Here is a 23,501-nt window from a genome sequence, read left to right on the forward strand (position 1 = left end):
GAGCGTATCATCTCCATGGCATCCCTGTGTTAATCTTATGCTACCCTTGCTCTTAGGAATCTAGGTAGATTCAGGCTGCCCAGTTTCTCTCTTAGGCTGTCTGAATCTTTGAAGCACCTTTTTTTACTGGACTTTGTGTTGATAGTAGTTATTGGTGACTGCTGTTCCTGGTCTGGGTTCTTAGGGATTGGCTCAGCTCTGGACTCATGGCCCCAAGGGTGCCAGGAGTCGTGGAAAAATGAAATATTAGAGATAGCAGGCCATTAACTGAAGAGTTAAACTCTCCATCTTTACAAGGAATTTGAGTATCTTTTAAAGTGTGAGTATAGTGAGAATAAAAGGGTATCATGAAGAAGATCTTGTAGGTTGGATAGAAGAGAATGAGTGGGGGGAAATCCCAGTGAATTGGTTTTTCTTTTTTGTTGTATAAGGTGATGAATAAGAAGAGTATGTCATAGACCAGTCAGTTGTTTTAATCAAGAAAGCCGACTAATAGTGATGATTTTAATTGATTGGAGATACAAGAAAATAGCATTTCAGAAGCTGATTTAAAAGAAGACTGAAATGTTCTACTTGGGTTGCAAGGTCCTTGGAAATTGAGCAATAGGTCTAAGAGACAGTGACCTTCTGGAGAAGGTGAAGCATGTTGTTGCCACCAGTTGTTTCCCTTTTTCTCCCCCTCAACTTTCTTCTTCATAAATTCATGTGGTTCAGCTAGGTGATGATCTCTGAGGATCCATATAGCTCTGTAGTTGTTTGAATCTCTGACTGATTATATCTGAAAATGGGTATTTAAGAATAAGGAAACTAACTTATCTAGATTGTAACTTTCACACTAACTAGACTAGAACAGGCCACTAACAGACTGGAACAAGACCAGACTGGAACAAGAAGACCATGAAAGTATCAACAAGTAAGTGTGAATCGAAGGGAAAATTCAGGTCCCTGTCCTTAAGGAAGCTGTGGTCTCATCGGGAGTCAGACTAGGAACGTACATATTTTAGTAATTCTGTAATGCAAGTGTATGTGATTTGTTAGAGGAGCAGAGAAGGAGAACTGTATTCTGTCTGGGAAGATGTCAGGGAGGAGGTAATGATTGCATTGCGATTAGAAAAGTGAGTTGGGTGTGCAAGGGAAACTAGCTGCATGGTGGCATTCCAGGGAGAGGAAACTGCGTAAGAAAAGACTTGGTGGTGTGAGAAAGCAAGGTGTGTTTGGGGAATCACAGAGCAGAGCTCATTTCTGGAGCATAAAATATATAAAAAAGGAGAATGGTGGTAATATCCCGAATGAGATAGGAGTACTATTCGGGGATCCCTCAAAACTTTCTGCTCGGAGGGGCAGTGGTGCTGCTGTTCACTGAGATGAAGGCTGTAACAGGAGACGTCAGATCGAGAAGTTGACAAGGTTAGTTTTAGACGTTGCATTCAAGGCATCTAGAGACCATCTAGGTGAAAATGTCTTGTAGGGGTTGAAGGATGTGTTGTTCTGGGTTGGAGGAGAGAGTATTGGGCTAGACATTCAGATTTCGTCATCATCAGTGCCCTTGTGGTTGTGGATGTCAAGGGTGTAGGTAGAGTCATCACTGAGTGAAAAGAGGGTTGTGTAAGGATCACCAGCATTTAAGGTCTGGGTTAGAGAAGATGGTCCAGCAAAATACTCAGAGCAAGGAGGAAAATAATAAAAACAAAAGCATTAAACAACTAAAAAACTTATGTTATTCTGTAATGTTATTTAGAAATTAAAATAAAATTATGACAAAAAATATCAAATTAACCATAATTTTAAATATGATTATTCAGACTGCACAGGTACCACTCACTTATTTTCTGTGTGAAATAAGGAGGGTGTGGCCTTTTTGTACTCATTGGCCTGAATGTATAAATGGAGACGGTGGCTGCTTGTATAAATAAGTATTTACAAGATTGTAAGACGGCTGCTTTGGAAGAACCAAGGAATGATGGAGAAGAGAGTAATTTAGAATTGTGGGGATGGGGTGGGGTGTGAGGTTTTCAAATGTGGCCTATAAAAATAGACTGAATCTCTACATCAATTCACAGACCAAAATAAATTCTAGAAGAGTCCAAGATTTACTTGTAAAATAAAATTATAAAGCATATTAGAGGAAAATAGGACAACGATTTAAAAAATTTTGGTGTGGGGAAAGTCTAAGTTTAATAGGAAGACCATAATTCTTAAAGGGAAAGATTTGTGGACTTAATTGCAGAAAAATAAAGTGTAGGGTCCTGGATACTATGAATAAAATAGAAAAACAACCAACTAATTTCAGGGAAATATTTGCAGTGTGTGTTAGAGAGCATCGTGAGTGTGGTCATGGTAGGAGATGACTCAGGTGATCACACGTTTAAGAGACTACGAGGAGACTATTGAGGAGGCCAAGGTCCTTAGCCAGGGGTTTTCGGAAGTCGTATCATCATGAACATCAAACCCCCAGGATTATGGCAGGTATTGTGGTGGATTGAAACTCAGTGACTGGGCTTCTGGAGTTCCTAATGAATGTGAGGGTTAATCAGACCCATGGGTGGTATTGATAAGGAGGAGTAGATAGTAGCGTGGATGGAGTACATAGGCCTCAAAGGATACAATATTAGTGTAGTATTTGTGAACATTCCTGAACCTTTTAGTCCTATAAACTTGACGATTTGAAGAAAACGTGGTGATGTTGGCAACCTTTTCATGTATTATTTGAAACCTTTTTGATTTGGAGCTCCCAAGTCACCAGCCAGAAAATGGTTTAGTCTTTAACTTTTCTTTTTTTTTTTTTTTATTTATTTATTTTTTTCCCTCAAAGCCCCAGTAGATAGTTGTACGTCATAGCTGCACATCCTTCTAGTTGCTGTATGTGGGACGCAGCCTCAGCATGGCCGGAGAAGCAGTGCGTCGGTGCGCGCCCGGGATCCGAACCCGGGCCGCCAGCAGCGGAGTGCACACAGTTAACCGCTAAGCCACGGGGCCGGCCCTAAATTTTCTTTCTAATGTGTATAAGATGGGCGTAAATTTCATTAGAGCTGTGTAGTTTAATCTCGTGTCTTTCAGTTTAAGACAGATTTTATATAGATACATTGAATGTGAACTTTTGTCCTTTTGGAATGAAAAATTTCCACGATGAAGAAGAGTTCAAATGTAAGCTCATTTCTGAAGTGGCTCTTTAATAAACAGAATAATTCTTTAAACAGAGAGGCTGAGATACAGATTAAAGTTAAATTTCCACATATACATATAATAACACTATAGTGATGAAAAGGTGGATGTTGAGGTTGGTAGTAAGAGGGAGAAGATGGATTAAAACTATGGAAAAGCTCTTTAAAATAGGATAGATCTGGTATACCTCATTTAACTCATTTAGCAAATACTTATTTAGGATTACTACTATCTTTTGCTAGGCATTACCTAGCAATAGGCAGAGAGGGCTTACCACATGCCAAGCACGATACTACATGACTTTCATGGAATATTTAATTAAATCCTTGCAACAGCCCTTCACATAGGAATTATTATCCCCATTTTATAGGAGAGGAGATAGAGGCTTAGAGAGTCTAAGTAATTTCCCCAAGGTCATAATGGTTAGTAAAAATGATGGAGGAGCCTGCTTTCAAATCCAAGGCTGCTTGGCAGCAGAGTGTGAGCTCTTTTTAAACCGGCGGGAGGGGCTGAGCGTTGGCTGGGCACCAGGGCCAGGCTCTGTAATCCACGTAAGGATCCTCAAGGTAAGTTTCATTGTCATGATCTCAATTTAACCACTGTGGTGTCTGCTCTCCCCAGTGGTTAGGTCGTTTGGCTACAGCCTGTGGTAGATTTTATTCTCTCATGAGCTATTCATGCCAGTTTTATAATGCCTACTGGGTGAAGTTGTAAGCTTAAGCAATTCGGAAAAACTCTTATTTTAACAGCATTGAGAGAATATTCCTGTACAGGTCCATTGTATTTTATACAACTAATTTTTATTCCTTTTTTCTTTACATCTTCTTATATTCCTGTGATTTCTATAATCACGATTCTTAAAAATTAAAATTTTTTTTACCCTTAAACCAAAACTGTTGGGGTCTACTTTGAAATCCTGAGACTACCTATAGCATTTCAGTGGCACTGTTTTTTATTTTTAGTATGTGAACTTTTTATTATGAGTAGGAAAATGCATTTATGAATAGGAAAACAGCTTTACACGTGAAATAGTCTGGGTAATAGGACCATGTCAGTTTTATTCATGTAAAATTATATGCGTTAGGTTAGTCATCAGTATTTTAAAGGAAATGTGTTGGTTTTTTTCCTTTGCTTTTCCCTCTCCCTCTTATTTTTACCTCTCCTTCCCTTTTGATCTATTATCTTTTTGTTCAAATCAGTATCAGCAGTTATCTTTTAATTAAATTGGCGCTTAGGTTTCTGTTGTAGATGGCCTTGCCAGTCCTTTCCTAAAAGGACAAGTATATTATCTGCCCGGTAACTGGGTGTTGCTGTTCACTTGTGCTGTACCGCGAAGGAGGAGGGGAAAATTAAGGTGTAAAATAGAAGTCTTTTTCTAAAGGAGTTAGGGAGTAGATATTAAATGTTTTTAATGAAAGACAATCAAGAAATTATAATAAAGGTTAAAATTTTTTTTAGTCTATAAATTAGGGTTTTGGTTTAATATTTCATTCTTAAATGACAAAAATGATTCACTGAGCCATATTTTTCAGGGCTGGTGAAATAGAATTAGCCAAGGGTTGCATATCTAGTTCATTACAGCCTGTAACTTTGTTACCCAGGCTTCTCAAATTATCTTATATATTGAATCCAGTTGTTAGCATTTATTGTTTATATTTTAATTTGCTGCATTTAAAATCTTCCTGTAGAGCCATGCTAGTTCTACCTTAAGAAAGAAAACACCCCTCTGCTTAAAAGAAATGGTACTTCCTGCTTTCATAAACAGTCATGTGCATAGTTCAGCAAGGCCTGATGCCTCTGGAGCTTTTCCCTTTATAGCACCATTGAATCCCAGTCCTGACAGAAGTACTGCGAATCTTGTGGCCTCATTTTGAACAAAAGGGATTAGAGAAGAAAAATCTCTTGATATAAGGCTTGAAAGCAAGGGCAGGCAATCTTGGTTGTGAATATTTTCTGATTTTTCCAGAAATCAAGCAGAAGATTGAGCTGCTGATGTCAGTTAACTCTGAGAAGTCGTCCTCTTCAGAAAGGTACAGCTCCATCTCTTGCATGAACAATTAATGGTGTAGCATTGCTAAGATCAAACCAGGACATATATTTTTTCTTGTCAAGTTTGCTATATGACGTATTGTACTGCATGCTGGTCATTGTGCTGTATTGAAGATGTGTATTTGGGCAAACTGTTCTGCTTTTGCAAAGGGTAATTGATTTTTTAAAAAATAGTGAAGCTTAATCAGCTGCAGCATGCACACCATAACACACCAGACTGCTGGTTCATGTGTGACAGCTGTTGAAGGCTTTAAAAGATAATTCACTTAGCTAAAGAATAAACAAAAATCTCGCTTTCTTTAAGGAAATACTAGTATTAGATTTTCTTGCTGTATTTTGAGGTTTTTGCTACACAAAATTACTAACATTATTTATAAGATCTAGGTTAAAAATACTTGGCTTTTGGTTGTAATAAATATTTTCTTCTGTGGAAAGGGAGTGCCATTTGTAAATAGCTTAAGAATTGCAAACCCACAGATTAGTCACATTCTGAAAGAGAGATGATGCTTCTTCAAGTCTGTGCTAGGAAATGGAACAGTCACTGCATGCAGTAATGGTTCATGCCTGCAGGTAAGGACAAAATGACTCAGAAGTATTTTTAAAGCAATTATTTTGTCTGTCAATCAAGTGATTATACCTGTAAGAAAATATTTCCTTAAAATGGCTATTTTACTTAATAAGTGGAATTAAGATATTTTTATCTCAAGTCGTAAATAAGACTGTAGTTGCCTATTTTGATATGTAAATATTGTGTTCACGTCTGTTTACCAAAATTGTATATACTACATAATGTTTTAAATTGAGGTTTTGGGCATACAGTTGGTGCTTACCTTTCTCTTGGTTGCTTAATAGTTTATACTTAATGCTGATATTTTATATTTAACATATGTTGATTTATCTTTTCCCATGGTTAGTTTTCAGGGTTATCTCTTTTGTTCATAGATTTAATATTTAGGAAAATATTATGGAGAAATAATTTAGTAGTTACAGAATGATACGGGAAAAACACTGGAAAAAAATATGAGGGGAAGAACCTAGTGTGGTAAAATGGATTTAATAAAGTATACTAGAGTATGGAGGATACGATCTGATGGCAAAATGATGACATTAAATCGATTTATTAATATAATTAGATGAAAGGCTCCTGGCTATAATTTAGGGCATTACAAATAAGGAAGATGTTACTGCTTTCTTTAGAGATTGAAAATAGAAAAATTAATTCACATTTGTATTTATTTTTATGTAGCTTCTCACTTCTGGTTTGTGGCTAGCCATACGATTTTAAACAGTCTGCTGAGATGAAAAACAATCTTCAGCCTTGTGAATGTTCTGCTAGTAAAATGGTGGTAATGGGAAGGGGAGACTCGGTGGTGGTGTAAATAGTGAACAGTCCGGTGCCAACTGTAACATTGTTACATAGGGAGAGCATTCTTAATGGGATGACAGCAATAATTATGTTAGTTTTTTTGGGTAGCATGAATTCTCTGTTGATAGATTGAGGATTGAACAGAGTAGGTGAATATTATTGAGAAACAAGTTAAGAATGGGCGAGGTTTTTCTGCTTAAAGTACAATCTTATAAGGAAAGATTCTAAAATATTTTGGCGATTACATTTAATAATAATAATAACTATTCTTCTTCTTATTTTATCTAAGCTCCTGTGGTTAAATTTGATGGAAAGGGAGGATGCATGTGGTCATGATTTTAAAGTTAGAAATCAGCCACAATACTTATGACAACTTTATGTACAATTTTACCAGAGATTGCTTGCTTTGCTTTTATTTTAGGGGGTGCTTAGATGTATATTTGGCAGTTGTGATATATTGAGTTAATGGGTGATAAATGTAGTTTATGGGACACCCAACACTTTGAAAACGTAGAAGTTGTTTCATTAATTAAAATATATCAAAAAATAGAAGTTACGCTTTTTTTCCTCCTCTTTTTTAAAGGCATACAATGATGAATAGTCAAATCATTTGTCTTTTTAATGTGTTTGAAAGAACTTGAAAAACAAGAATCTGAAGTTAAAAAAAAAAAATTCATGGCCTAGTAACACTATACCCTGCCCAGGCATTTAATAGCTTATAGTATCATAGCATTACTGTCATATTCTTCAGTTCCTTCTCCACCAGTCACTTAAATTTTAAAAGTCTTTGACTATGTTTTTTTCAAGTTAGTTGTTTGAGGAATGGCTTGAGTCTTAAAGATATATGCAATTTACCTATGGTCAGTATTCTCATGTATTTATTGGTAGAACGGGTGAAGAAACCCTGTCTTCTTTCTTTAAAGAGTGGGGAAGCTACTTATTTGTAAGAAACCAGAAGTTATCATTTGCCACAATTGATTTTGTTCACTGTCTGCAGTGTAGAATGATCTTTTGCTATTTCAAGAAACTGAGTGGAGAAGCAACACTTCTAAGTACAAGATATGAGATATATAAACAGTGATGTGATGTTTCTAATAATTTTTCCATCTCATATTTTTAACCCTCTTAATGAGAATTGCTAGTCGAGTGACAGCTAGTATTAGTTGAATTAGTTTTTGTTCAGGCAGTTTTATAAAATGGAAAAAGCAAAACAAAAAATAAACAATTTGTAGGCTCTTAAGGATTCTTCATTGAAAAATACAAATATGATTGAAGTAATATTATAATGGAATTTTGAAGGTTGTTTTGGGGCCTAAACTAGAAAATATGTTTGCTTAACAGATCTCAATACTACCTTAAAATTTAAGATATTTTTACCTTTAACAGAATATGGAGATCCATCGAATGTCATTTTGTGGGGGAGGCATGGAGTACTTCTGTTCAGAATGGCTGACTCATATGACAAAAACCAATGGGGTGATGGAAAGTTATAGTTATTTTTTGGTTTTCTTATTTGGAGAAAGGGAAAAATGTCAACTTGCTTAATTTTCAGTTAGAGACAGAGAACATTATTGAATGAATAAAAAAATAAATGATGCCTGATTTGTCTGTTATTGCCAGTTAAAAGGAAGACATACCTGTTGCAAGCGAGTGCCCTTCTGCAGATTTTAGGAGTAATACGCTACAAGTATTTTGTTTTCAATTGAATGCCTGTTGAATGAATGAATATGTTCATCTTAAACATGGTAGGGCCAGGGCCAGGCACAGTTTTACTTCCTCATCTACCATATTTAATGTAAAAAAAAAAGAAAAACTGAATATTTATTTGATGCAAGAACTAGGTTTTCAAGTTTTGTTTTTTTCTTGCCATTTCCTAGCTAGAATACTCCTGAGATTTGAAAATTTATAGGGTAGAGTGGGTGAGGAAGAGGAGAAAGAGGAGTAATAATAACAATAATAGCTAGAAAAAAGATAGTAATTTATTAAACGTTCAGATACCAGTTCTAAGTGAGGAGAGTCGGTGTCTGTGCACAGACACGAGGAAGGGCTGTTGGGAGGACTCTTTGACAGATCATCCCAGAAAGATCCTAAGTGAACAGAGGCACTTGGCTCTACTAGAATTTTTGTCAAACCATATTGCTATTATTTCAGTGAACTCATGAACAAAATTGGGCAATTCTTCATCAGTAAAGAAGAGTTGAGCCCAGAGTGCTCAGAGCTATGACTCCCAGTCCGTCCAGGCTGACTGCAGGGAGGGCTGAGGAGTTTGTGAGGTGATGGCTGAGGAGTTTGTGAGGTGAGGGGTCCGAGAATCTACATTCACACTAAGCATTGCCTACATCTGCTGCTGTTAAATGTAAATGGATGTTGTAATTAATAAGCTTTGCAATCAGTGAAAAGTTAACTAAATAGCAGTGCCTATTAGGTTTGCGTTTTCTCAGGGAACAGGTACTAAAAGGATCATTTCTTGTTGAGGGTGTGTGTGTTTGACATTTTTTGGTGTTAAAGGGGGGGTCCTTATGCTGGAATAGATACGAAGTACTAGCCTAGGTCATTAGCATCCCACATAGCTAGCACGTACTTGAATTCACAAATTGCAAGCTACTTTTTTTAGGAGAAGAGAGAAAGAGAGAGAGAGAAAGTATAAAAATATTTATGTTGTGGCGTATATTCCACCAATGCTGTATCAACAGGATGGATGAGAAGTGGTGGAGATTGTGTGTCCCTCCATATGAGGGCATTTGAAACACATAAAGAACCTGTGCTATTTTTGTGTGTATTTTAATTCCTTTCTTATTTTGGAGCCTCTTAAATGATGAGAAAAAGGGCATATGATAATGATGCGTGGTTGCAGAAAGCAAAAAAGAGAAGCCTGGAAGAATAAGGAGAATGGAAGGGAGAAAATAAAAAAATAAGGATGGGCCCAGATGAAGAGAGAAGGAAGTAAAGGATATTTGGTGGAAAAGGATCCAGGACCCAAGGGGTCTTTGATTTCCTCTTTTGTTTAGTATATTTTACTCCATGTCTCTGTGGTGAACTAAGAGTAGTCGTGGGAAGAGAGCCAAATTTTATAAAAGATTCTCTCATTGTACTCCCTCTTCCCCATTCTAGCTCAGAGGGTAGGACAGAGAGTTACTGGTAACTAGTTTTCCCTTTTCCACCCCTCACTCTGCCACTATTGGCTTTGTTTCTGTGTTTGCAGGATGGATAGATGTATTTGACATTTATTTTTTCCTGAGTGACAAGATGAGATGACAGTGCCTGATTGTATTGTCTTCCCCTCCACTCAATCCCTGTGCTTTCTGTTTTTATTTAGTTTTTATTAATATTTTTATTGAAGATATATATGGGAAAGTGCACAGATCATAGACTACTATGAAATCCAATTTATTAATATTTTTCTTTTGTAGTTTATGTTTTATGTGTTGTATCTAAGAAATCTTTGCCAAGCCCAAAGTCACTAAGATTTTCTGCTAGGTTTACTGATAGAAGTTTTTGGCTCTTAAAATATTTAAGACTGGGATTCATTTTGGGTTTAATATGAAGGTCAAGGTTGAGATTATTTCCGCCTGTGACTATTTGGTTGTTGTAGCTGATTTTGAACATTATATATAAATAGAAACCCTTCATATACTCCTTTGGTCTGTCTTTTCCCAACGTTTCCCATGTGAGATTCAGCCATGTTGTCGTGTGTAGCTGTAGTTGATTCAGTCTCATTGTTGTACAGTTGTCACCTTATGAATATACCTCACTTGACTTATCCCTTCTGCTATTGGCGAACATGTGGGATGTGTGTGGTTTGTGGCTATTAGGAATAGTGCTGCTATGAGCCTTTGTCTGTGTGTCTTGGTGAATGAACCTGTGCATGCATTTTTGTTGTGAATTCTGAGTGCAATTGCTGAGCTTTAGTGGATATTGCCAATTTTCTGAAGTGAATGTTCTGATGTACACTCCCACCAGCTGTGCTCTCGGTCCTTGCCAACTTGGTTCTGTATATTCTCTCTTTCTTCCTTTCCTTCCCGTTTCTTTTCCCTTCCCTCCTTCTTTCTCTCTTAGCATTCTGGTGGGTGTGCCAGTGTGACCCTGAGTTTGAACCTCTTTGAGGAGGATCAGAAGCAGATAGGGGACGCTTTCTGAGTACTGACTTTCACAAAGGAGATCAGAATTAGAAGTTTAGACCAGGGGTTGGCCCGGTGGCGCAAGCGGCTAAGTGTGCGCACTCTACTGCGGAGGCTCGGGGTTCGCCGGTTCGGATCCTGGGCGTGCATCGACGCACCGCTTGTCAAGCCATGCTGTGGTGGCGTCCCATATAAAGTGGAAGAAGATGGGCACGGATGTTAGCTCAGGGCCAGTCTTCCTCAGCAAAAAGAGGAGGATTGGAAGATGTTAGCTCAGGGCCGATCTTCCTCCCAAAAAAAAAAAAAAGCTTGGACCAAATGAACCATAGGTTGTAGTCATCTGAGGCCCACTCTCCCACTGACTGATGCTAATCTTTTAACTGTGTCCTAGAAGCCACAGGTGTTACTCTTAGTTTTCAGACTTGGTTTTAACAGCAACACCATTTCTTCTCTTAAGCCTTAGTAGAAGCTTACCATGTAAAACTTATAAAGAAAAGCTCTGGTTGGAACCGGGGACGTCATCAGAGCCTCACTTCTCACTGCTCAGCCATCCCACCCTTGAGACCTCTCCACAGAGCTCCAGTCCTCTTGACTGCAAAACTCTTGAGGCAGGTAGGCCACCTTAGGTCTGACCAAGAAATTATGACATTTTTGATATGTTCCAAGTGTTAAATTTTATGTTGTTCATAGTCTCTAAAATTTTTATGTCATATAAATAAAAGTGTAGTGTTATCTTTTAATTTTTGTTTTAAAAAAAGCCTGGACAGTTATTGAGCTTCCTTTCTGTTGGTCATTATTTATTTGGTCTAGATGCAGTTAATTTCTGAATTATCTTGTTTGTTTGTTATCGGTTTAAACTTTGATTCTGTTTCCTGATGCCTCTTTAGAGGGTTGCCACATTACAGCAGAGCAAACCTTTCAGAACACAGATCTGCTCAGGTAGGTCACTCCACTTTAAAAACCCTTCAGCTGTCTTCCCCTTGTTCTTGGCATAAAGGTAAACTCCATGTCTGGGCTAGTGAGCACCTACAGTCTTCAGCCTAGTCTCAGACTCCCTTGACTTCAGTCACGTCCCTCCCACCTTGCTGTTTTGCTGCTCCCATCCCTCCCATCTCAAGAACGCCCTGCCTGGGTCAGATTACGCCTATTATAAGCCCTTACAGAACCATGTACCTCTCCTTTGTAGCATGTGTCACAGCTGCTGTTTGACAGTGGAGAGTATCAGTGACATTTGTTCTACTTACTGGTTAACTTACTGTTAGCCCTAACTTAACATCTTAAATATAGAAGTGCTTTCATCACAAAATATTTTTATTTCATAGCATCCTTTGCAGCTTACACATTATGAACTCTGTGGGAAAACTTCTTTAGTATAGGGAGTCATCTGTTTGTATGGTATTGGCATAGATTAATAAATTATAGCCATATGTCATAAATCGTCAATTATGTATAGTCAATTTTAGCCATAAGCTAATTTAACTCTTATAAAGTGTCAAGGTGACAAATCTTAGGTTTTTCCATCATCATAAAAATGCACAGTTTATTATTACATGTATCTTTTATTTTACATGTATTTGTTTTAATGTAAAATGGAAATGAAAGTAAATCTGAACAACTTTCCATCTCTGTGCCAAACCAGAAACATCAAACCATAGCTGTTTATTTCCCAAATGTCAATATATTGCTTTGGTGCTTTTTGTCGTGGTTGCACTCCACTTTCTGCTGTTATTTACTTAATATTATATTTTTTCTGTTTATTTATTCATTTATTTTTGTGAGGACATCAGCCCTGTGCTAACATCTACCAATCCTCCTCTTTTTTTGCTGAGGAAGACTGACCCTGGGCTAACATCCGTGCCCATCTTCCTCTACGTTATATGGGATGCCGCCACACCATGGCTTGCCAAGCAGTGCATTGGTGCGCACCCGGGATCCGAACCGGCGAACCCCGGGCCACTGCAGCAGAGCACGCACTTAACTGCTTGCACCACCGGGCCGGCCCCTCTGTTTATTTTTAATTGTGGTAAAATACACATAACATAAAATTTTGTAATGTTTTTTAAATGTTAATTTTCTTTAAAAAGAAATCTTTGTATCCCTTACTAGATCTGGAGAATGAGTATCGTTTGCCTTTAAAAACAATTATTATTAAATTCCTGTCTAGATTCTGTTGTCTGACAAAGGCTTCAGCCCTGAGCCATATGCTCCCTCTGTTTACAAGGGAAATTAAATTGGCAAGTGTCATAAAGGGGCTTAAATATGTTTAGCACCATAGTGAGACTTGCTCTTTGCGATACTCAGACTGAAAGAACCTTGGGAAAGGAGTAACGTTCTCAGTATGGTATTCACTGTTATTCAATACCAAGTCCCCAATATCACCTAAGATCGTTTTGTTGTATACTAGCAGTGGCACTTCCTCTTCACTTGGGAACCCCCTCCCCCCCACCAATCGTAGATCAGGGAGATTTTGAACAAATACGAGCAGCTATTACAAGAATAACAATGGCAACAAAAAAAATAACTCTACTTATAACAATCATATTGCAGATTCCCTTTGTAGCAGAATTCTTTATGTGCCAGTAGCTGGAAAAAATTAAGGTGAATTTTAGTGTAGATTACATTTGTTATCCATCCATCATTTGTCCATCCATCTAACATTTATCAGCAGCTGCTCTGCGCTAGCCATGCAGTGATTTGGAAATCAGGGAGCCACAAAGGCGGCACAGAAGCGTAGGATCTTTACAGAAGAGGCTGTGGTGGGTGGCTTACCCCTGACCTAACTTGGTCAGTTTCTTGGGCGTGCAGTGCTGACCACTGTATCATGGACGATTCTACAGTGGGAGGCTCTTGGCACTCCTTGAAAGAATTACAAACAACCAATAACGGCATTTTTGGGGGAATTTACATTAAGACTAGAGCTGCAGTGATGGGGTTACAAATGCGATTGCCCACCAAAGGCAACTGTAAATGAGTGATGAGGGCTAGGTGGGAACTCGAGAAAACTAGAGACTGCAGCCCTATCTAAAGAGGAGACTGCTGACCAGCTCTTGCTGACCACTGCCACGTTGAAATACAGGCCAAATTTTGCCAGCTCTTTTGAGAAGATGAAAATTTGTTTTCTATATCAGATCTTTCTTATTTTAAATGTTGGCACAAATTAAAAAACAAAACAAAAACTCATACCAGCCTTAAAAAAGAGTATTAGGGGCCAGCTTGCTGGCTCCGCAGTTAAGTGCTCGTGCTCTGCTTTGGCAGCCTGGGGTTCTCGGGTTCGGATCCCGGGCACGCACAGACGCACCACTTGTCGAGCCATGCTGTGGCGGTGTTCCATATAAAGTAGAGGAAGATGGGCACGGATGTTAGCCCAGGGCCAGTCTTCCTCAGCAAAAAAGAGGATGATTGGCATCGGATGTTAGCTCAGGGGCTGATCTTCCTCACACAAAAAAAAAGAGTATTGGCTATCTAAATTCAGCTCATGGTACACATTTTTATTCTGTGCTGTAATAACTTGGGTTCACAGTTTGTGAGCCTCAGACCTGTGCAGACTTCTTGTAGAGGATTTTCAGATCCTGAGGGTACTAAGCATTATCTGTAGATTGAAGGCACACAAGTCAGACTATTGTCATGCTAATGGGTGTGTGTCTGGGTGTTTCTGATGTTTCAAATATGCAAAAACACTGGTGATCACTGCTCTAATTACCACATACTAAGATAGCAAAATTCAATAAGATATCAACTGTTTGGAGTAGGAAGGAAGCATACCCTGCAGGATATGCATTTCTCACACTGGAAAGTTGTTACGTTCATTCGCTTATTCTACAAATATTTATTAAGGACCCACTATGGTGGAACTTAAACCTTAATAAATAATCTGAAAATTACAGAGGTAGAACAGTGTTCTGTTTGCACAACTGCCACCTCATCCTTTTCCTCCTTTCCCCTTTCCTTCTTTTTCCATCATTATTCTCCCCTTCACCCATCCCTCTCCCCACAAAAAAGATTTTGAGGCTAGTTAGAAGAATATTTACAATGCAGTGGAAAAAGGGTCAGAGAAAATGTGGGGTGGGGTAGAAGGTTGTGATGGAGGGTAGTCAGAGGCACACCCAGGTAGGTGGCACTAGCTGTGCATCTGCTAAAGGTGACTGACAAATTTGGCTTTAAGTTTCCTGACACCCAAATAAAGAAAAAAAGTAACATTGCTCTTATTATCTATAAGGAGAAAATATATACTAGTTTCCTCAGGAGAACCAAACCTTTCCTCTAACTTAATTATGATGATTATTATTTAACATAACCTTTTCCACATATCTCAGAAGATTTATTCATTTTAGAAAATTCAGATAGAAAGAACACAAAAAGCACTATACTTTTATCATTAAAGGTCAGTCACCATTATTAATTTTTTGTTTTAAGTTTAATTTTTTGTTTTAGTGTAAGTAGATCTATAAAAATCAAGCAGACATACTTTAACAGTAACACTGTCACCAGCAAGAAAACCCAATCTGACAAATTATTTTAGAATTGGCTTTTTACACTTAACATCTGCAATTTTTCTTGTGTTTATTAATTAAATAATCTTCTGTAGTATCATATTTTATGGTATCATTTTTAAAAGCTGCATAGGACTGAGTCCATGATATGGATGGATGTACCATAATTTTATTTATTGAGTCTTGGTCTTAGAAATGGAATCACTTGCAAAGCCAACTTGTAAGGCTCTTTGGAATGTTAAATTGCCTCCAGAAAGATACAGCTTTATGTTCTCACTGGCAGTATATAGAGGACCTTTTTGCTTACACCCTCATTTGGGATTCGGTAGATTCTTGTATTAAGTCATGCATTTATGAGATGTCTAAGGTGTACTTGGTGCTTATGCTAATAAATATGATTTTTTTTTTTTTTTTTTGCGAGGAAGATTGGCGCTGGGCTAACATCCGGGCCCATCTTCCTCTCCTTTATATGGGACACTGCCACAGCATGGCTTGACAAGCGGTGCATCGGTGCGCGCCCAGGATCCGAACCTGTGAACCCCGGGCCGCCACAGCAGAGTGCGTGCACTTAACTGCTGCGCCACTGGGCCAGGCCCAATAAATATTAATTTTGTAAGGGATTTCAAGAAGTTATATGATCCAGGGTTCTCACTCCAGACAAATAAAAAAACATTCAACACAGATAGTTAGTTTTCCTTTTTTAATTTTGTTTTGCTTGAGGAAGATTAGCCCTGAGCTAACATCTGTGCCAGTCTTCCTCTATTTTGTATATGGGATGCTGCCACAGCATGGCTGACGAGTGGTGTAGGTCCACACCCGGGATCCAAACCTGTGAGCCCAGGCTGCAGAAGCAGAGCACATGGAACTTGAACCACTCGGCCATGGGGCCGGCCCCTCCTTTTTTAATTTTTTAAAGGTGTGCAGGAATTAAGATTCTTCAACCTTCCTTATTAAACCAGGGTCTTGTGGATGTTCAGTAAATATTCAGTGACTTTATTGCAAAATTTAATCACCTTTTTAGTCAAGATCTTCCTTTTGGCAAAATGCATTTTTCTTGCTGAAATTTGACTCTTTTTTGGGGGCCAGTGAGGATGTTCTTTGTACAGCAGGAGGTCTGGACTCGAACGTCCAGGTCCTCAGTGAGCGTTGCAGGCTGAGGAAGCAGCATGTGAGGAGTCGAGTGAAATGAGACGTCGTGGTACCATCTGGGAGCTCTAAATAGTCCGAAAGGCTGGGGAAGAGGCAGAGGAAGGGATGAGGAAATAGATGAGAGAGACAGTGGTAAGGTTTTTGAATTTTATGCTAAAGTTTATCAAGAGCCATTGAAGGGTTTTAGTGAGGGGGGTGTTCTGCCCATGTTTTGAACATGTACATGCTCCTCTGGGCATAAAGTAAGGTCTTTTAAGAAAGTCTAAAGCAATCCTTTTTTCCTCGAGAATGGAAGATTGCAAGGTACGCTTTAGAGTTGGTGGCAACATGTTATTCATTTGCTCTCGAAATGGGTGGAAAAATTATGGCAATATTTACCATTCGAATGACAGAGGGAAGATGAATTCCTGATGCTGGGAGTATTAAACATTGAAATGGATTACCAGGAGAGGCTATGAAACATATTTCTCTCTGAGGCTTTACAAAGAGGATGATCCGGTATTTGTTTGGATGGGTAGAGATGGTCCTTTCTAAAGACGGGTGGTTGGCCTGTTGAACCTTCAGTGTTTTTTTCTGTTATATATGGTTAATCATGATTACAGGATTCCTCATTTATAGTTAATAATTTGAAATATTTGTCTCAAAATTTTCTATCAACAATTTGTGACAGACATCTTTGCTTGGTGGATATATTATCACTTCTATAAATTGTTTAAAATATTCTACGCCAGTGCTGTACAGTAGACTTTCTGCAGTGATAGAAGTTTCTGTAACATAGACATGGCTTGTTGAACATTTGAACTATGGCTACATGACTGAAGAACTAAATTTTAAATTTTATTTAATTTTAATTTAAAAACCACTAAACTTTATTTTCAGATGAGAATGCCAATGGACTGTTATTTTAACCTTTCTTTTTCCATTTAGAAAAGGGTATTGTTTTCTTTATTGTCCTTTCTCTTTCTTAAGCTCCACCCTATTCTATTTCCTGATTATTTTGCTCTTTCTATGCTGACAATATTATACTGTATAGGTAAAACAGGTTATATCCTTTATTTTAACTCAAGTTGATAATTTAAAGGAAATGGCATTCACTAGTTATTTGTCCTTTGATAAAGTTATTTTGAGTTGTTTTCTTAGGAGAGTCTTAGTCTCCCCTCCTCTTTTAAAGGAGAAAAGTATTGCTTAATTATCTACCATCACCCTCACTTAACTGAATTTTAAGTCCTCTTTTTAACATTCTACTAACTTAACAGAGTCTGTTAATTGTAAATGCACTTTAGTTTCCTAAACATTTGGTTTTAAAGGGAAAGATAAAATGATATAGACAAATTTCTGTTATATCTGATAAGAGAGATAAAAATAAGTAGGTGAATTATAGTTTATGGTAGTCATCACGCACGCGTGCACGCACACACACAGATTATTCTCAGTTTGTTCTTCCTCCCATTCAGTTTTAGCTAGAGCTTAAAAAAAAAATCCAAAATTCTGACTTGAAAATTAGTTCTTGTCCCCTTCATCAGCCGTTTTTTTCTGACAGTTTCCTAATGATTATTATAGTACTTTTTGGACCCAGAATGAATAGGGACATCCTGTTCTTTGGGCCAGGAAAATCAGCCTGCAGCAGGAGCCTCTGTTTAATGCGGGGCTGAGGAAGGTTTACAGCTGTTGACTGTTGTTATATTCATTTATTGAAAAGGAAGTCTGGTTTGGGATTAAACATAGAATTGTCAAAGAAAAGTTTTTGTTCAGCTCAATCTTTTTCATTTCCTTAAGAGATTAAAAAATTGCTTGCCTTCTTTCTTACTGGATATTTATCAGTTATAATTTGACAGTCTGTGTTTGAATTAATGAAAGGCTTCTCTAGAGGAATCCTTGGCTGCCTACGACATAATAAACACCTTGGTCTGTTGTTTTTGATTTTCTCCTCAGTTTAGGACTGTCATTTTTTTCTGGGCTTTTATAGTTGAAGCAAGAGACTGTATTGATGGATTTATTGTTGTGGCAGTATCTTGGTATACTTTCTTTTCAAAGTAAATGCAAGCATTTATTTCAAAGTAAACTAGGAAATTGAGTTTGGGTGTAATGAGTTGTGCAGTGTCCAGCTCACCCTCACTGCCACTTCCTCCAGTGCCTGAGTAGCTTCTGCTGCTGTTGCTGCCCCAGGTCAGTCATGTTTCCAGGGGCAGCTGAGTCCTGCTTGGCAGTGTACCTGGCTCCTAAAGAAAAATACATTTATCATCCCCCACTTCTCTCAGAGTTGCTATGAAATATTTAATGGTTAGTGACAAAAATGGAACTGATTATCATGGTAGTAAAACTTACCTGCTGTTCCCACACCTGATTGTTTAGTGAAATCACATATTTTATGGAGAACGTTAAAGGCCTTGTGATTCTTGGGACTGGATGTTACGATGGATCTGGTTGTAGAAATGCTTTTAGATAAATGCAAATGAAGCATTTTCCAAGAAATTTCTTAAAGTTTAATGCTTTAAAGTGGATCTACTGAAGTTAACTTTTTCTAAAGATGAGGCTCTGCCTAGTTACCTGATGTGATTTGGTCCTTTTTGTAGTTTTTGTAGTTTTGAAATTCCCCTTAGGGTTCAGTGGCATCATGCCTTGCATGTGTGTAAGGTAAAACCTGCCTGTCTTCAGATGTGAAATCATACAGTGACTGACATCGTATCCCAGGAGGTCCAGCACAGCCCGCCTCTTCTCCAGGGACACAGAACCTCAGTGTTTCTTTTCTTGCATCGTTTGCATTGAAGGGCATGCAGTACAAAATAATGTATGTTTTTTTGCTGAGAAAGATTCGCCCTGAGCTAACATCTGTTGCCAGTCTTCCTCTTTTTTGCTTGAGGAAGATTCACCCTGAGCTAACATCTGTGCCAATTTTCTGTTTTGTATGTGGGTCACCGCCACAGCATGGCTGCCGTCGAGTGGTGTAGGTCCACACGCAGGAACTGAACCCAGGGCACCACAGCAGAGTGTGCTGAACTTAAACACTAGGCCACAGGGCCGGCCCCCAAAATAATGTATTTTTAAACACTAGAACAACATTTAGCTCAATGATAGGGTCATGTTTTGAGAGGCACATGGGCAACAAGAACTCGTGAAGAAATTGAAGATTTACACATCATGTCTCATGTCATTCCAAGTCATACGCTTATTGAAAGGAATGTTGGGAGGAATCACAACATTATCAAAATTATTATTTTCGTTGGGATGGTGGAAGGTAAAAGTGCATTTATAAAAGATGAAATTAAGTTAGAATTTTTATTACCTAGTCATAAGCATTTAACTAGTTCTTTTGATCAGGCATATATAGAAGAATAGAATGATAAAAACATATAGCAAGAAGGGAACTTGGAGGTGCAGCTTATCCTCCACTTGTGTTTTATACATGAGGAAAACTGATGCCCCAAATGGTGAAGTGATTCATCTAAGGTTCCAGATAGGATTCTTGTAAACCAATAACTTTCAGTATTTAAAGTTAAGAAACTTAGAGTCTTGGAACATTGAACAGAGGAATTGGTTTGACCAGTTTCCTTTCTCTTCTTTAAGAAAACCAAGAATGATTATTTTAAATTATAGTAGAACTGTTCTTTTAACTCTGCTCTTGCCAGAGCATGGAAGAAATAACTTAAATGCCTTTTGTTTTACAGTGTATTCTCCTGTTCACTATTAGTTTAATTCTATAAAAAATCCTTGTAGATGTATAGTGTAGATGGTTCTAGTCCCACTTTATGGGTAAGAAAGCCAGTAAGTTTATGATTTAACAACGACCCATACCAGTTAGTGGTCGAGGTAATCCCAAAGCCATGGTTTGCAGCTCCAGCCCCTGTGCCTCTGAGTACATTGTCTGAATAACAAGGTGTCCTGAGTCAGGCTGCATGCATTTGATAAGAGTATGTACTCTTCATGTCTTTCTCCAGTCACTTCAATGCTTAAGCATCAAGAAAGCAGAGAGATTAGGAGGGCCAGCCTTGCCCGTAAATCGGAACAAACATAACTGGCATACATGAGCAATTCACATTTTTGCTATCTTCTACCCTTTTCTTGCCCATCCTGGTTTGACATATGGGTGTTTAACCCCAAATCTTTTCTGCCTGAAGAGAACTATGCAACTTCTTAGGCAAGAGGACCAGTGTTTAAATTTAAATGTGACTCTGACCCTCTGGGATCACAGAATCTGCTTCCTTTAAGTAGTAGCAGTCTTCTCAGGAGATGATAGAAAGGGTCATCAGTATGGTGAGTTCAGATACCAAGAATTAAACTTCTTCATTTTAGTTGCTGTTTAATACATTTTGTTAGGCACTGTTAAGTTGTCGTATTTTGTTCAGTTCGTAGTTAAAAACTTTGAACAATAAAACAAGAAGCCAATGAAAGGTTGAGGTTTTTTTTTTTGTATGTGTAGCCCTTGGATGATTCTTACAGCTGTGTAGGCGGTATTGGCACCTTGATGATCAGTGACGTACTTAAGAAGGGTCATCATCATTTACCCCGTCTCGTCCTCCTCCTCCTTTTCGTCTTTCATTAATGCCTAATGTTCAGTGAGTCTGGAACCTTTTTCTGAGTTCAAGCACTCTTTCAGTTAGTCCTTGTAGCAATATTATCTCTCTCTTACAGATGGATTGGAGATAGCTTAGCCCAAATCACAGAGCTGGTCAGTTTAAAAAGTGCCTCCTTTTACAGCAGAATGTGTTTGCGCTTCATCTGTGGAGAAAAATGGTGAATGGCAGGAAGGAAGACTTCGGTGATATTAAATGAAAGAACAGCCTGTTAGCATGCAGCCTTGTGCTGTAGTCAGGAGCCCATGGAGACGTGGTTTTGATTCCCAGTTCCCAGGGTACTGTGAGTCCCAGGCTCTCCATTTTTCTTTGCAAAATACTGAATTTGAATGCCCATAGGGGAGGCTCAGGCCCACTCTAGGAGAACCAGGACCACATTTACCATGTGTATCTTAGTCCTGTACACTTAGCTGCCTGATTCTTGAAGGCGTTTGATCTATGAACCATTCACGTAAAAAGAGAAAAGCTTCCTTTATCTGGAAATGTCGCTCATCAGCAGATTTCACTCTTGTGCAATCCCTTTTCTCCTGACAGTTCTAGGCAAATGAGATGACTGTCACTAACCGGCCACCTATCAAAATTGGTAAAATTATAGTTGATTGTCTTCAGTCTTCAAAATATCTGGCTCTGAAATACATAGATATGCTTAATACAGAAGGTTTCTTTCTTTGGTTAGTGAAGTTGGAATAGAAGATGAAGAACTAAGAGTGATCCATCTCAGTTTCTTTGTTGGTTTCTCCTTTATCTGAATGTTGGCCCTCCCTCAGGGTCTCTGTCCTAGATCTGCATTCTCTCTGAAGATGATCTCATTTGTTTCCATGGTGTTGAGTACCGTCTATGTGCTGACGACTCCTCATATTCAGAGTTTATTAAAATTTCCAATTTTGTTCACAGCCCTAAAGACACCGTTTATTGTTTAGAATTTTAATCTTGCCACCTTTGCTCCTGTATCCCGTTCAGCAACTATAAAGTGACTCATCTAGACTTGGAGAATTAAAATTAGAATATAAAAATGTCCAGGCTTTTTAAGCCTTGGCCACACCTTCTACCAGAATTAATAAAATACTAAAGTAGAATTATACATTTGAAATGCTACTTCCTTGGCAAGCTTTAAGCCTTCGTAGCTTTCTGTTCCTATATTCAGTTTATAGCTGTAGTCAAGCCAAAGGTTATTCTTAAGGATTGGAGATCTTGCTTACCTTAAGATTCATTGGTAAGCCCACTTGGCCGTTCGTTTGTCTGCTGCAGACCAGCCTAGGCCCTCTCTTGAGTGGATTAGAGCTAAAAATAGATATCCATTTTGGGTTGGCAAAGCACAAGCTTGAGATTGTTTTTTGTTACTTGTTTCAAATTGGACTTGTGTGTGTGCCTATGAGTAGATCTTTGTGTATACAGTAGACCCTAATAATGGCTACTTTGCTTTACTTACTGTGGGGTTTTATCTACAACTCCTCCCCCCATAAATTCCCAGCCTCTTCCTCACAAGCAGGCAAAGGAAGAGGGGGATGTACATCAGATAACTTAGAGCTCTAAGATGGAAGGGTCATTTGAGATTGTGTTGTTCATTATACAGATGAAGCAGCAGACCTAGAAATGTTGCCGCTCATCAACCAGGTGATAATGGAACAAGATGGAAATGACAGTGGGAAATATTTAATTTTTTATCTTAAAAACATATCAAACTTGATTTGGTCCTAGGGCTTTGGAGTCAGGTTATCATGCAGAGTGTGGCAGACTGTTGACAGTGGCTCTGATGACCTTTTATTGGGGGAAGATTTCCTTCCACTATCTTTCAGCTTTTCCAATGATCTGTTTGAGAGAAGTGGTAGAGAGAGTGACTGACAATAATATAAATCCTTGAGAAGTTGTCTGGTCATTCTGCTGGGAGAGATGATGATGGGCATGTGAAGGAGGAAGAGGAGAGTTGCAGTGGTAACAAAAGGTCATATCTGACTTGATCTTCATCCTGCATAGAATCACTGTTCCCTGTAAAGGAAGGGATCATCTTGTGATGATAGAATCATAGAGTTTTAGGACTGAAAGCAGTGTAATATTTTGGAAAAAGTAAATGGGCTTTGGAACCATGGACCAGAAGCTAAATCCTGGCAGGCTAACTTCTTTGTCTTAGTTTTCCTAATCTTTAAAATAAAGATGATAATGCCTACCTCACATGCAGTTGTCAGGATTGAAGGAGATAATGTACATAAAATGGACGCTCAAGAGATGGTGGGCGGTATTGTTCTATGAGAGGGAACTTGGCATAGAGAAATGATCACATGCTTTGGAACCAGGCTAGATTTTTGAAGGAGCTCAGTCACTGAATTGCTTTGTTTACCTTGGGCAAGTAGGTAACCTACTCTGGGCCCCAGTTTCTGTATCTGTATAAAGCAAATATAATAATGCCCCAGTTGAGTAATCATGAGATTTAACTGTGATAGTGTACATAAAGAGTTTAGGGCAAGATAACCATTCAATATCTGGTCTAGGAGCTGGCAGATGCTGCAGAGAAGGAGCATCTAAATTTAGCCCTACAGTCCTGTTATGTACCTCAATTTGTCACCATCTAATTTGGTATCAAAATTAGAGTTGTTTAGAA

At 38.4% G+C, this 23,501-nt stretch overlaps 1 protein-coding gene across 8 annotated transcripts in view; it reads left to right on the top strand.

Annotated features, from left to right (window-relative positions):
* Positions 1-23,501, top strand: part of SRPK2 (SRSF protein kinase 2) — a 228,973-nt gene that overhangs the window by 85,811 nt on the left and 119,661 nt on the right. For 5 of the 8 annotated variants that reach the window (XM_058523714.1, XM_058523730.1, XM_058523739.1 and 2 more), the window contains exon 3: positions 5,129-5,192. The exons of the other annotated variants lie outside the window; for them this stretch is intronic. In XM_058523714.1, the coding sequence (XP_058379697.1) occupies positions 5,129-5,192 (64 nt within the window). The remainder of the gene's footprint in view (positions 1-5,128; positions 5,193-23,501) is intronic. 8 annotated transcript variants of the gene reach the window in all.

The sequence above is a fragment of the Diceros bicornis genome, chromosome 3 (assembly GCF_020826845.1).
Source record: "Diceros bicornis minor isolate mBicDic1 chromosome 3, mDicBic1.mat.cur, whole genome shotgun sequence".
Taxonomy (NCBI): domain Eukaryota; kingdom Metazoa; phylum Chordata; class Mammalia; order Perissodactyla; family Rhinocerotidae; genus Diceros; species Diceros bicornis.